General features: G+C 46.1%; 1 protein-coding gene across 2 annotated transcripts; it reads left to right on the top strand.

The window, feature by feature from the left end:
• Window positions 1-862: 862 nt before the first annotated feature.
• Window positions 863-3,235, top strand: CUNH2orf74 (chromosome unknown C2orf74 homolog). 2 transcript variants are annotated; one of them, XM_023720868.1, is made up of 5 exons: window positions 863-1,099; window positions 1,294-1,480; window positions 1,700-1,819; window positions 1,894-2,068; window positions 2,940-3,235. In XM_023720868.1, the coding sequence occupies exons 1-5, from the start codon at window positions 865-867 to the stop codon at window positions 3,141-3,143; spliced, it is 921 nt and encodes a 306-aa protein (XP_023576636.1). In that variant the 5' UTR covers window positions 863-864; the 3' UTR covers window positions 3,144-3,235. The 2 variants fall into 2 exon arrangements, with proteins under 2 accessions (XP_023576636.1, XP_023576637.1); XM_023720869.1 differs by having other exon boundaries at window positions 1,020-1,198.
• Window positions 3,236-11,839: the final 8,604 nt, after the last annotated feature.

The raw sequence follows: 11,839 nt of genomic DNA, 5'->3' as shown, positions 1-11,839 counted from the left end.
CTTTGGTCTGTTTGTTTTGGTTTTGTTTTTGTGGTACAGAGGATTGAACTCAGTATCCTGAGCTTGCCAGGCAGGCGCTTATTCTGCTGAGCTATCTTCCCAGCCCTTCTAATTTGCTTCATTTGCATCTTCCTTTTACTGGTGTTTTTTATATATAAATGGTATAAATCCATGTTGATAAATTGGAATCCAATTTCAGGTCACACTAGCAAATGTATCTAGAAATAATTTAAAATCCTTGATTGATCCTTGATCTGATTTTTTTTCTTTTTTCTTTCTTTCTTTCTTTTTTTTTTTTTGTATTTTAGGGAAGGGTCTACAGGGTGTTCAGGGTCTCACTACTAGATTGGAAACATAGTGATGAGCCTGTTTACAGCCTCCCAAGAGCTGGGATTATAGGAGTACACCACCAGGCCCAGTCTCATTCACCGGCTCAGTGTGCCCCAGGGGCGGGGCCGGCATGGCAGGCTTGGGGATCGAACACCAGGCCCCTGTGTCTGCTTGCAGACACTTTAATCTTCTGAGCTATTTGGCTGGCCCTTGATCATGTCTTTCTACCCCCGCTTCCTCTTGACTTTAGGGCCACCAGCTTTTGTGTGTGTCTAGAAAGTAGGTCCAGAGAGGGCAACCAGAGGAATACGGGCTCTTCAGCTGGGAGATAACATGAGTATAGCTGATTACTAACACTGGGCTACACAGGGATGTTATAAGAAGGAAGTGGAAGGGCCAGGGAGATGGCTCAGTGGAATAAGCGTGTCCCTGGCAAGTGCAAGGACCTGAGTTCAATCCCCAGTTCCAAACAAAAAAAGAAAAAAAAAGAAGGAAGTGGACCCTACATTGTTCCTATCTGTTAAAGAAGGAAGGATGGTGTTTGGAAGTAGAAAGAAAATCCTTACCCGAAGAATGGCCAAGACCCAGGCTCCCACTCAGAACCTCTCAGAGGGCAGACCAGACAAGCAGCTCTGGGGAGCAGACAGTGGTTCTCCTGCCGCCAGGCAGTGGTCCCAACAGTTCCATGATTCTGTGATGTCACTGAAGAGGGAAGAATGGGCTCCAGACGCTCCCATCTCTCCTCCCCTGGATTACTGTAGTTTTTGGGGTGAGGGGAGGTGACCTGTGTGACCACTGCAACCCAGCTGTCTCCCCTCTGGCTGGCCACCTCAGCCCCCACCACACAGATGGAGAGAAATTAGCCAGTGTGAGTCCCCCCATTGCAACAAGTGGGGTGTCTCAGCGAGGGTCGCCTGACAGCACAGTGGCAATGGAAAGAGCCTTTTATTCTTCCCTTTCCAGAAACCTCACAGAAGAGAACTCACTTCAAATCGAGCTGGAAGACACCATCTGGACGGCCCGTGAGCATGGACGTGTCTTTAGAAGCGAATCTTCCCGCCTTTGAAAGCACCACCGTCACTTTCTTCATCGTCCTTCTAATTTGCTTCATTTGCATCTTCCTTTTACTGGTGTTTTTTTTATATAAATGGTATAAATCCATGTTGATAAATTGGAATCCAATTTCAGGTTACACTAGCAAATGTATCTAGAAATAATTTAAAACAATCAATAACACAGCAATTGTCTACTTTTTCCATTTCAGGGTTTTAAAAATGCTAGTTTCCTGTTCAAAAGCAAAATTCCCACCGCACACCCTAGACTCATGGCCACTCTTCCTATTGTGAATTGTTTGCATGTTCGTTTTCAGTTTCCAAGACAAAAAAGATGAAGTGGACGAAAAAAGTCCTTGTCTAGGTGCTGACGGAGGTGAAGACTGCTCCCCTTTACCTGCTGATGAGGACACCAACGACGCAGGAGACCAGGAAAAGTGAGTGCCTGCGGGCGCCGCGGGGAGGCCGAGTGTGGTGCATGGGCTTTTACATTTGCTCACTGGTTTCCCAGGAATCTAGTGCACGTCATAGACTTGAATGCACCCGCGAGACCTGGCATCCTCGTCCAGAGACGGAATAAGCAAGTGGTGTCAGCCTCAGGAAACACAAAGGACGAGGAGGCAGAGAGAGAGGACGAGACAAAAGACAGGCAAAAGCCTGCCGAAGCTGGAGACATGAATCAAGAGGTAAGGGGCTTTTCTACTTTCAACAGGCAGGCTGTCGTTTATATTTGATTGGGAAGCAGGAAAACTACTCAGCTAAGGGTGGTGTCACTTGTAAGTTAAGTTTGTTCCAGGAATGAGCCCAGTATCCAGTCATTTAAGCTATTTTTGTAGGCCTGGGGTATTAAACGGGCTACCTATGCCAAGCCTAGAGTGTGCTCATGCTTCATGCTGACAGCTGCAGTTTCCTTAATTCCCCTTGGTTTTGTTTCTGTTAGGCTCCTGGGATCTTGGAGCTCTAAGAGACTTCCCAGGCCACCTAGTGACACAAATTTCTCGGATGAGAAAGTATGACAGATTTTTCACTCCTCACTGAAGCCAAGCCCAGGGCTAGTCCCCACGACCCTGCTCTGATGCTCCGGCCCCAGCACCACACAAACACACAAACACTTCCAGGACCTTTGCAGGCTTGTGTCCAAGGCCCCAAATAACAGGCAGGGGCCCTCCTCACACAGCCAGGCCTACCCAGGACAGTGGTCCATGTGGCTCTTGGCTTTGCCTCCTTTACAGAGAGACTTAACATGAATCATCAAATAACATTTGACTGTGTTATTGTAGGCTCCTACAACCACAGGAATATTTAAAAGGGAGACAGCTCAGAAACATAGCGCCTGCCTGGCAAGTGCAAGGTCCTGAGTTTGATTCCCAGTAACAAAGAAGAAAAGAAAAGAAATATTTAAATGTGATGATGATGGGTCCCCATTGCTGTCCTATAGCAGTCTCAAAATACAAACCTTTTGGTTTGTTGTTCATAATGTACACAGAACCTATATTTTAAAAAGAGCTTGTTATGTTCATAAACTGATCCTATGTACTGTATCCCGTTTTCTTACAGAGTGAAAATTTGCAGGAAGCACTCCTATCTTCAGTAAGCGAAAGCCAAAAAAGACCTTTGAAAGGAGTGACATTTTCTAAGGAGGTAATTGTTGTGGATCTTGGAAATGAACACCCTGCACCTCAAAGATACGCTCAACAACACAAAGAGAGAAAGCGAAGCCACAAAAGGAACAAGACTAAAGGAAACACAAACGTTGAATAGCAGTGGAGTGAGTGAGGGTGCCAAGGCATGCTGAAACTGCGAAACACAATGATGGAATGAAGCAAATACAGATGCCTCAGACAGTGCACCACACGCAGAACTTCATACGTGAAATACTCCGAGTTTGAATATAGATTTAAAAAACCTGAAAGCTGAGTTCAACAAATTGTAATAGTTTGTCTACTCACTGTTCAAACATGTAAATAAAGTTTTTTTTATTTTGGTGCAGGTATCTGTAAGATAAATTATATTCAAGGGGCAATTTCCCACTGAGGGCCAACATTTCTAAAAATGTATTTTAGGACAGGGTCTACAGGGCGCACAGGGTCTCACTACGTAGACTGGACTCGGTGATTCTCCTGTTTTCAGCCTCCCAAGTGCTGGGATTACAGGCGCGCCCCACCGCGCCCAGTCTCAATCACTGTCTCAGTGCCCTGGGGGCGGGGCTGGCACAGCACGCTGGGGGTCAAACCCCAGCCACTGCATTCTGCCTAAGCAGGCGCTTTAGTCCGCTGAGCAATCTGGCCTGTGGGCTACTTCTAAGACAGTATAAAGCAAAAAATAAAACAAACAATATTGGCATACCATAAAAAAACCAGTAAAAGTTTCAACTATATCACCCTTAACAATAGAAAAGACATTCACAACAACAGTATGACACAAAATTATAGCAAATACATATAGTAAATACCTAATAAATGCGATAAGTATACTACCATTAACAATAAAAATAGGGGGGTTGGGGAGATGGCTCAGTAGAATAATCACTTGCCTGGCAAGTGCAAGGGCCTGAGTTCAATCCCCGGTTCCACAAAATAAATAAATAAATAAATAAATAAATAAATAAATAAAATTCATAATAACAGCAAATGAGCCAACTAAACAGCTAGAAATTATTAAGGGTTAACAGTAACAATGAAAATGGAGGTATTGGGAAAAGGGAAAAAATTAAAGAGTAAAGTTGGAAGAAGAAATGAAAGATAAAAAGGAGAGAGAAAAGTGAGTTAAAAAGTAAAAGCAAGTTCATAGAATTAGGTAAAAGTAACAGAAAAAAAAGAAGGAGGGGGCATGATGGTACACACCGGGGCTCTGCTGAGATCCAGGCCAGCCTGAGCCAGGCTGTGGGGGCTGAGTGCTTGGCTCACGGGACACTCTCAATCTAATTCTGAGGACCAAATTTTCTATGCTGCAACCATTTGGAACATGGTGCAGACATCGCTGTTCTAGAACATAATACTCTGTGGCTTTCTTCTCAGAGCAAAGTCTTTCACTTGTGCAGTTCTGAGGCTGTAAAGGGTGGAGTCCCACTGCTTCTTGTGATGTTCTCAGGCCATCTTTTCTGTTCTCCTGTTCCTTCTCAGCAGTTGAGATCTCCTCAACCCTATTTTTGTAGTTCACAGCTTTACTGGAGCTTCCTTTTTGGCAAAACTCACATTTTAAATCATCCTTCTGGGCTCTTTGCACTTGATACTCAATATAGATCTGGCTAAAAGCTCCCAACAAACAGCTATCCCACTGCTTCAATATTTGACTGCCTTGAAATTTCTTCTGCCAGATTAATTATTCTGCTGCCCTTAATCTTAGTCTCAGGCAAAATCTCTGGATAGGAGCAAAATGCAGACAAACTTTATATCAAGCCATAACAACCAATGGCTGGGCCTGGGGAGATGGCTCAGTAGAATAAGTGCTTGCTTGGCAAGCGAAAGGGCCTGAGTTCAATCCCCAGTTTTGAAAAAAAAGAGAGAGAGAAAGAGTACAAATTTACTGGGGCCGGGGAAATGGCTCAGTGGAATAAGTGCTTCCCTGTCAAGTGCAAGGGCCTGAGTTCAATCCCTGGTTCTGGAACAATAAACCCCCAAAACCAAAAACCAACCAATGGCTGGAGTTCAACAACCAACACAGTCCTTCTTTGCAGCAGAAAGCTTCTGAACCTGGTCTTTACTGGCAGGATTTCTATCAGTCTTCTGGTCTTCTAAGCTCTGACCAAAGTCTCCCATACAGAACAACCTAAGGCATTCTAGACCTACTTTTTTTTTTTTTTTTTTAATGAGGATTGGTGTGAGTTTAAGGCCACCTGGACAAAATAGTGCCTTCAAGGCCAGCCTGGGCTATATACTGTGTGCACCTGTCTCAAAAAGCAAAAGTGGGGGTGGGAGAAAAAAGAGGAAGAAGAAGGAAGGGCAGATGTGTGGGGGGAGAAAAAGAAAAGAAAAGGAAAAAGAAAAAGAAAGGTAGGTGAGACCAGGTCCCAGGCAGAGGGAAGCAAGACCATAGAAGAGCCCTCAGCGCAGGGATGTGACCCTGGATCTGCCCTATGCAGGAAGAAACCCACTTCAGACACCAGCACCACAGAGATCAGCAGTCCCTGGTCACCTCTGTGGTCCTTGGGACCTCAACTGGGTCCACTTCCATCACCAGTAGCACTGAAGCCACCAGGCCACCAAGCCACCATCATCATGAAGGTAATGAAGATTCACGCCCTAAGAAGTTAGTCTCCTGGGGTGAGCTGGTGCTGCCCAGAGAACAGACCCTGATCACTGTGAAAAGCATTTGTGCCTGGTATGCGCTCCATAAATACAAGCTGTGAGCACGAATAATAAGGATCAAGTGCCCAACACCTAGTTGCTCAGTAAATGGCAGCTCCCTGGACTCAGAGTTGGAGGCAGTTGGCAGCCCCCATGCCATCCCAGAGTCACCTGCCTGTGGACAGAAGACAAGCTGCAGGTCTCTAAACCTAACCTTGTGGCACACAGATGGGAAAACTGAGGCCCAGAGGGGAAGGACTGGCTCAAAGTCAGAAGCAAGATCTGTCTGCAGGACATGGGTTGCTCAAGATAAACTCATCCAACCCTGGCATGGGGGGTTACAGTGTGGGATTCGGGCAGAGGCCCCCATAATCCAGGAGAGGCAGCATCCCCAAGGGGAGGCCAGGATGGGTCTCTAAGGAGGATACCTTGTGTGGGGTCCTGGACAGGGAAGAGTCAGATGGGTTTCCAGAGCCCTTGGCAATGAAGTAGCAGGGACCACTTGTATTCCCTAGAACTCAGCCCCCACGTTGGTCTGGTCCTTCTGGCCACCTCCTCACAAGACCCTGCATCCTCTCCTCTCACCCTGCACCACACTCTCTCATTCTGTGAGGCTCTACAGCTGGGAAATGGGGTTCACACCAGACTCAGGTGACCCTAAAGCCTCTTTGGCCTCTCCCAGGTGACGTCCTTCTCTTGTACTGCCTGCTTCCCAAGTCACTTCCTCGAGAAGACTTGGCTTCCAAAGGCCTGGGCAGCCACTCCCTAAGGGTGGTGATGTCAAGGCCAAGGCTGGAACACTGGTACCATCCTAAAGGAAGCCAGTGGCCTTCTGCTTGCTGTAAATCTGCCTTTAATCTCGCTTCCTGTTTTCTGCCCTGCATGTCTGAGCATCAAACAACTTCATGCCAGTTTCTCTAAACTGTCAACTCTGCCAGAGAGGTAGGAGGGAAAGGTGAGGGAGGTGGCCTGGGAGGGAGCAGGGGCCATTGCTTGGGAGCTCTGGGTGCATCCTCAGGACCCCCGTGTTGTCTCCAGGTCCCATGCCCAGCCTTTCTCTTCTTCAAGTCCCTAGGCAGGCAGCCTGGCCTGGGTGACCTTATGTTTAGTCCTGAAAGCAGATCTGACATCGCCTGTTTCATGGGTGGCTGGGATTCAGCTTGAAGATCAAGTTCCTGGGTGCCATCCCAGCCTATCCTTTCCTCCTTTCTCTGTCTCCCCTTGAGGATCCCAGCTGGCTTCTCAGGAGGCCTCAATCCCTACGGGAGCTGTGCCTGGCTCCCCTGTGCCTACCTACTGCTGCCCCCTGCCCCCACAACCACCATGATCACCCCTGCTGGGAACCACATGACAGCCTCTTGCTGGCCTTCTACCTTCACCACTTGCTGGTTCCACCCACCCTCATGGAGAATCTCTCCCCAACATTCAATATACCTCTGGCCCACAACAACTGGAGGCCTACACTGCTCTCTGCTGCCTGGCCTCCCAGCACTACTCTTTCAGGTGACATCTGTGAACCTTTTCAATCTCTTCTCACAAGCCATTCCCAAAGGCTCTTGAACCATATGGTCAGGTATAGTCGTAGCAATGACCCCACTCCTGGTACCAAATTCTGTCTCATTTACTTTTCTTTCCTTTATACTCTAAGCAGGTTTCCACCCCCTACAGTAGGTGTTGCACTCACAGTCTCCATGCCCTCCTCTTTCACAAGATGAGGACATTTACAAAGTGAGGATGCTGGCTCCCTGCTGAGTTGTTTCATTAAATTTTTGAACTTCTTAAATTGACATAGTGTATCAACCATTACAATCTCCCATCCAGACAGTATGATGGTATGTCCCCAGAAATCCTGAATTGTGGCTATTCTCTGACTTCTGATTCTCAGAGTAAACAATTACTCTCTCCTAAGAATAGCTCCTTTTCTTTTTCTCTCTCTTTCTTTTTTGCAGAACTAGGGATTGAACTCAGACCCTTGCGCTTGCCAGGGAAGCACTTATTCTACTGAGCCATCTCCCCAACCCAAGAATAACTCCTTATTAATCACTCTTATACTCTAGATTTCTCCTCCAACTCTAGCCTGCCTTATGGAGTCTTTTTTTTTTTTTTTTTTTTTTCTTTTCTATATTTTTTCTATTTTTTTCTTTCTCTTTCTCTTTCTTCTTTCTTCTTTCTTTCTCTTTCTTTAACTGCTTTACTTCCAAAAAATGGTAGAAGGTTTTTTTTTTTTTTTTTTTTTTTTTTTTTGTGGGTTCAGATCCTCTTCCTAGTATCTGGGGTTAGGGCTCCAGGCTGCTTCCTTCTTTTCTCTGCATCGTCTTCCATTTCTCCAATTTTTCTGTGATTTCTAATTTTCCTGTCAGCTCTTTCTTGGTTCCATGTACTCTTGTTCTCTTCACTACATTTTTGTTTTCCAGGTGGGGTTCAAACAGTAAATATTTTAAAAAATGACAAGGTAAAAAATTTTGGTCTATAGGGAGAGCAACTTGTGGGAAGGAAGATACTGTAAGCAGTGGATAAAGATTGATTTATAAAACTGATAAACAAGATAGTCTTTTTTTTTTTTTTTTTACCTCTCATGTAAAACAGGCAGTCTGTGGCCAGAACAGAAGATGCAGAGTTATTAAGGCCATGGGCTTATCCCAACAATTCTCAATGCACAGCTTTCCATCAGTCACCAAGGCCTTTCTACATGCTCAGATTCTTCTAGCCAGCAGAAAGCAGAAAGGGCAAGAGAAAGGGGAAACTGCAAGGCCCCACACCTCTGCATAGGTCTATGGCCAGCGTCTGTCACAGGGCAACGCTGGGGGGTAATGTTCCTCTGCATCCATCTCCACTCGGCAGGACCCATAGTCATCTTGCGTGGTTAAGCTTTCTTCTCCTGGGTAGAAGGAGGTCTGGATGCTTTTTGTCTTTGTAAATCCATGTTCCGCTTTTAGGAAAATGGAAGGCAAACAGCTTTCCTGCATTTCCTGCTTCTTCATTCTCTTCAGGTTCACAGTGTCTTTCCTATTCTGATCTCTCAGTTACTGTGGGAGAAGCATGTCTGGGCCCTCGAGGTGGAGACTCCACTGCGGCCTGCACACTGGCTTCTGCCCTGCACTCTTCCCGCCAGCCCTCCGCCGCATCCTCACTGTTACCTTCTTGCCTGTTTCCCTCTGTGCCCGCCCTGCTTCCTACCTGGCCTTCGCGCTTCTGCCGGTGCCACTCTTCTTTGGCCTGGAACAAGCTCTTTCATGTCTGCGCTGGAAGCCTGCGTGCCTGTGAAGGCCCAGCTCTCCTTATACAGCCTTTCATGCTCATGCGTCGCACAAATACTGACTGACTGACCGGCTCTTCACAGCACCAGGCATGGGGGACTCTGTGACGAACAAAACAGCTCACAGTCATCTGTAAACTACTGTACTGGATGTTTGCCACCAGCAGTGGCTTTCAAACTTAAAAACAAAACTAAAAAGAAAGGGCCAGGGAGGAGATGGCTCAGTAGAATAAGCCCTTCCCTGGGAAGGGCAAGGACCTGAGTTCAATCCCCGGTTCCAAAAAAAAAAAAGAAAGAAAGAAAGAAAATCAAATTTTATAGCCACATTGTGCCCCAACATGATGTTATAACCTGAGCAATTGATTCCAATTTTGTAACTATGTTTCCACAGTAACTTTATTAACAAGGACTATTTGGTATAAGCTGACAACCTAAACTCCATCTTGCAACAAGCTTTGTAACTTCCCTTACCTTGATTTGTTTTGCAACACCCCCCCATGCCTTCCCTGAAGAAGGTGACTGTTTAAAGAAAGTGTTTCTCAGCACTCCGAGAGAAGATAAGAAATGTTCCTCAACCTTCTGCAAAATGATGGTAGAAGCTAGGTTTGGTGACCCACACCTTCCTATGGGAACAAACAGATAACTTGAAAATGGGTGAAACTGTCATCAGATGTCCTTTCGACTACTGGAACATAACGCCTAAGCCAAATAAGGACATATTCCTGTAGAGTTTGCAAAATGGGACCTCGTCTATGGGAACAAAGAGTTAACCCTCGGTCATAACTAACTCAAAATAAGCTTTGTAAAATCCCTTTTCCCCCTACTCTTGTGCCTCACCTAGACTAAACGCGCACCTACGTGGAGACAAGAGTACGTGCCGCCATTGAGCTCAGCTAAATAAAGGGCTTTCTTGCTTTTTAAGTTTGAGTCTGGTTTTTGATTTTTGGGTTACAACACACGACACAAGCACACACACAACCCTAATGTTTTAACAGTATTTACCTTAACCTGATGGCAGCACACTGATCATTTAAACTGTGTTGTATTTACAAGATGAAAGTGATGGTAGAAGCTAGGTTTGGTGACCCACACCTACAATCCCAGCTCTAGGGAGGCTGAGGCAGGAGGATCCTCATGAGCCTGAGGCTTGCCTAGCCTACACAGTGAGTTCAAGGGCACTGTGAACTATATAGTGAGACCCTGTCTCCAAAGTAAAAAATAAAAAGATTGGGGGATGGGGATGTAGCTCAGTGATAAGGTACTGCTGGGATCAATTCTCAGTACTGCCAAAAGTTAATAGAAAATTTAAGAAGAGCTGCCCCTGGGTTGAATCCTCCCCCCACCCCGGAAAAAAAAGATACCTCTTAATAGAGATTTTACACAGGCTTGAGAGCTAGTCTTTCCTTTATGTCTCCAGCCAATCCATCAGAGATGTCCTGGGTGCCCTCTGTGCCCAGAGGAAGAAAGAATGTGGTCACCCCAGGCCCCACCCACGCACAGCAGCCCCATTCCTGAAGCAGCTCGGGTTCCTTCAGGCCTTCGGGCAGACGCCAGGACTAGTAAAGCAGTTAAGAGGAAGCAGGGGCAGCCAGGTAACAAAAAGAGGTGTGAAAAACAAACAAACAAACAAAAAGGAGAGAACAGTGACTTCCTCAAAAGCAGAGCCACATAAAATATTTCTGAAACCTTTTTTATATACTTTTAATAGTTTTAAAAACAAAAACTAAAATACAAACTGCAGAATACCAGTTTTTCCTTACCTACAATCTTACCAAGTTTGACATTCTGTTTCAATACAAAATTACTCAAAAAAAAAAAAAAAGCAGAGCCTAGCAGCTCACAGGTCCGTGGCAATGAGGAATTAGTTCCAGGTTCTAATTGTCTCCTGGCTCTAATCTGACCCTGCTCAGGTCAGATCCTGGAAACTGACTGTGTGGCCACTTCCTCTAATGTAGCGCTGAGGGGCGCAGCTGGCTGGCATGTGGTGCTGGGGAATTGAACCGCAGTCCCTGTGCTTTGCCAAGCTTGTTCCAAGTAGGTGCTTTAGACCACTGAGCCATCTCTCCAGCCCCCCCATTTGTGTTTAACCTAGCACAGATCAGCTATGGGAGAAAAACCAGAGCTTTTTTTTTTTTTTTTTTTGGGTGCAGGGTCTCACTACACAGCCCAGACTCACAGTGATCCTGATTTCTGCCTCTCTAGTGCTGGGATTACAAGCACATGCCACCATACCCGGACTCCATCACTGCCTCAGTGTACCTGGGGGCGGGGCCAGCAGGGCAGGAGGAGCCAGGAATTGAACCCTGGCCCCTGTGCTTACCTAAGCAAGCACTTAGTCTGCTGAGCTATACCGCTGGCCATAAACTTGATGTTACTTTTTTTTTTTTTTTTTAACGGTACCGGGGATTGAACTCAGAACCCTGTGCTTGTCAGGTAAGCGCTTATTCTACTGAGCTATCTCCCTGGGCCCAAGAGAAAGAGAATCTTTAGAACTGCTGGGAAGGCAGCGTGCCTTCTTTTTTTTTTTTGGCCAGGCAAGCACTTATTCTACTGAACCATCTCCCCTGCCCCAGAGCATTTTGTATTTCTTGCCCCAAAGCCTATCAGAGTTATCACCCCGGCTACCCAGCAGGCAAGATGCCACCTAGGGTTGTCCAATTTGTACCTCATTCCCTCAAATCAAAACATCACACCTGACTGAAATTACTCGATTAAATTGTTGCAGGCAGCCTGAGTTAGATATAAATATTGTAGGTAGACAGGGACAGGCCCTCGAAGGGGATGACAAAGACCAGACAGCTTACTGGGGAGATGCTCCTGTGTGAGCCAGACCTAAAGATCAAACAAATGCTGACCTCCTTGAAGTTGGCATCCATGATTGCTCATTAGTCAGGAAGAATCATTGACTGAAGGCC

Source organism: Octodon degus, unplaced genomic scaffold (assembly GCF_000260255.1).
Source record: "Octodon degus isolate 3935 unplaced genomic scaffold, OctDeg1.0 scaffold00078, whole genome shotgun sequence".
Taxonomy (NCBI): domain Eukaryota; kingdom Metazoa; phylum Chordata; class Mammalia; order Rodentia; family Octodontidae; genus Octodon; species Octodon degus.
This window is presented reverse-complemented; position numbering and strand designations above follow the sequence as displayed.

Excerpts from the sequence above, each read along its gene's own strand:
- CUNH2orf74 (XM_023720868.1), top strand. The coding sequence starts at position 865 with ATGGTGTTTGGAAGTAGAAAGAAAATCCTTACCCGAAGAATGGCCAAG. Across the intron at positions 1,100-1,293 it reads GGATTACTGTAGTTTTTGGG|AAACCTCACAGAAGAGAACT; the intron begins GTGAGGGGAGGT and ends TTCCCTTTCCAG. Across the intron at positions 2,069-2,939 it reads CTGGAGACATGAATCAAGAG|AGTGAAAATTTGCAGGAAGC; the intron begins GTAAGGGGCTTT and ends GTTTTCTTACAG.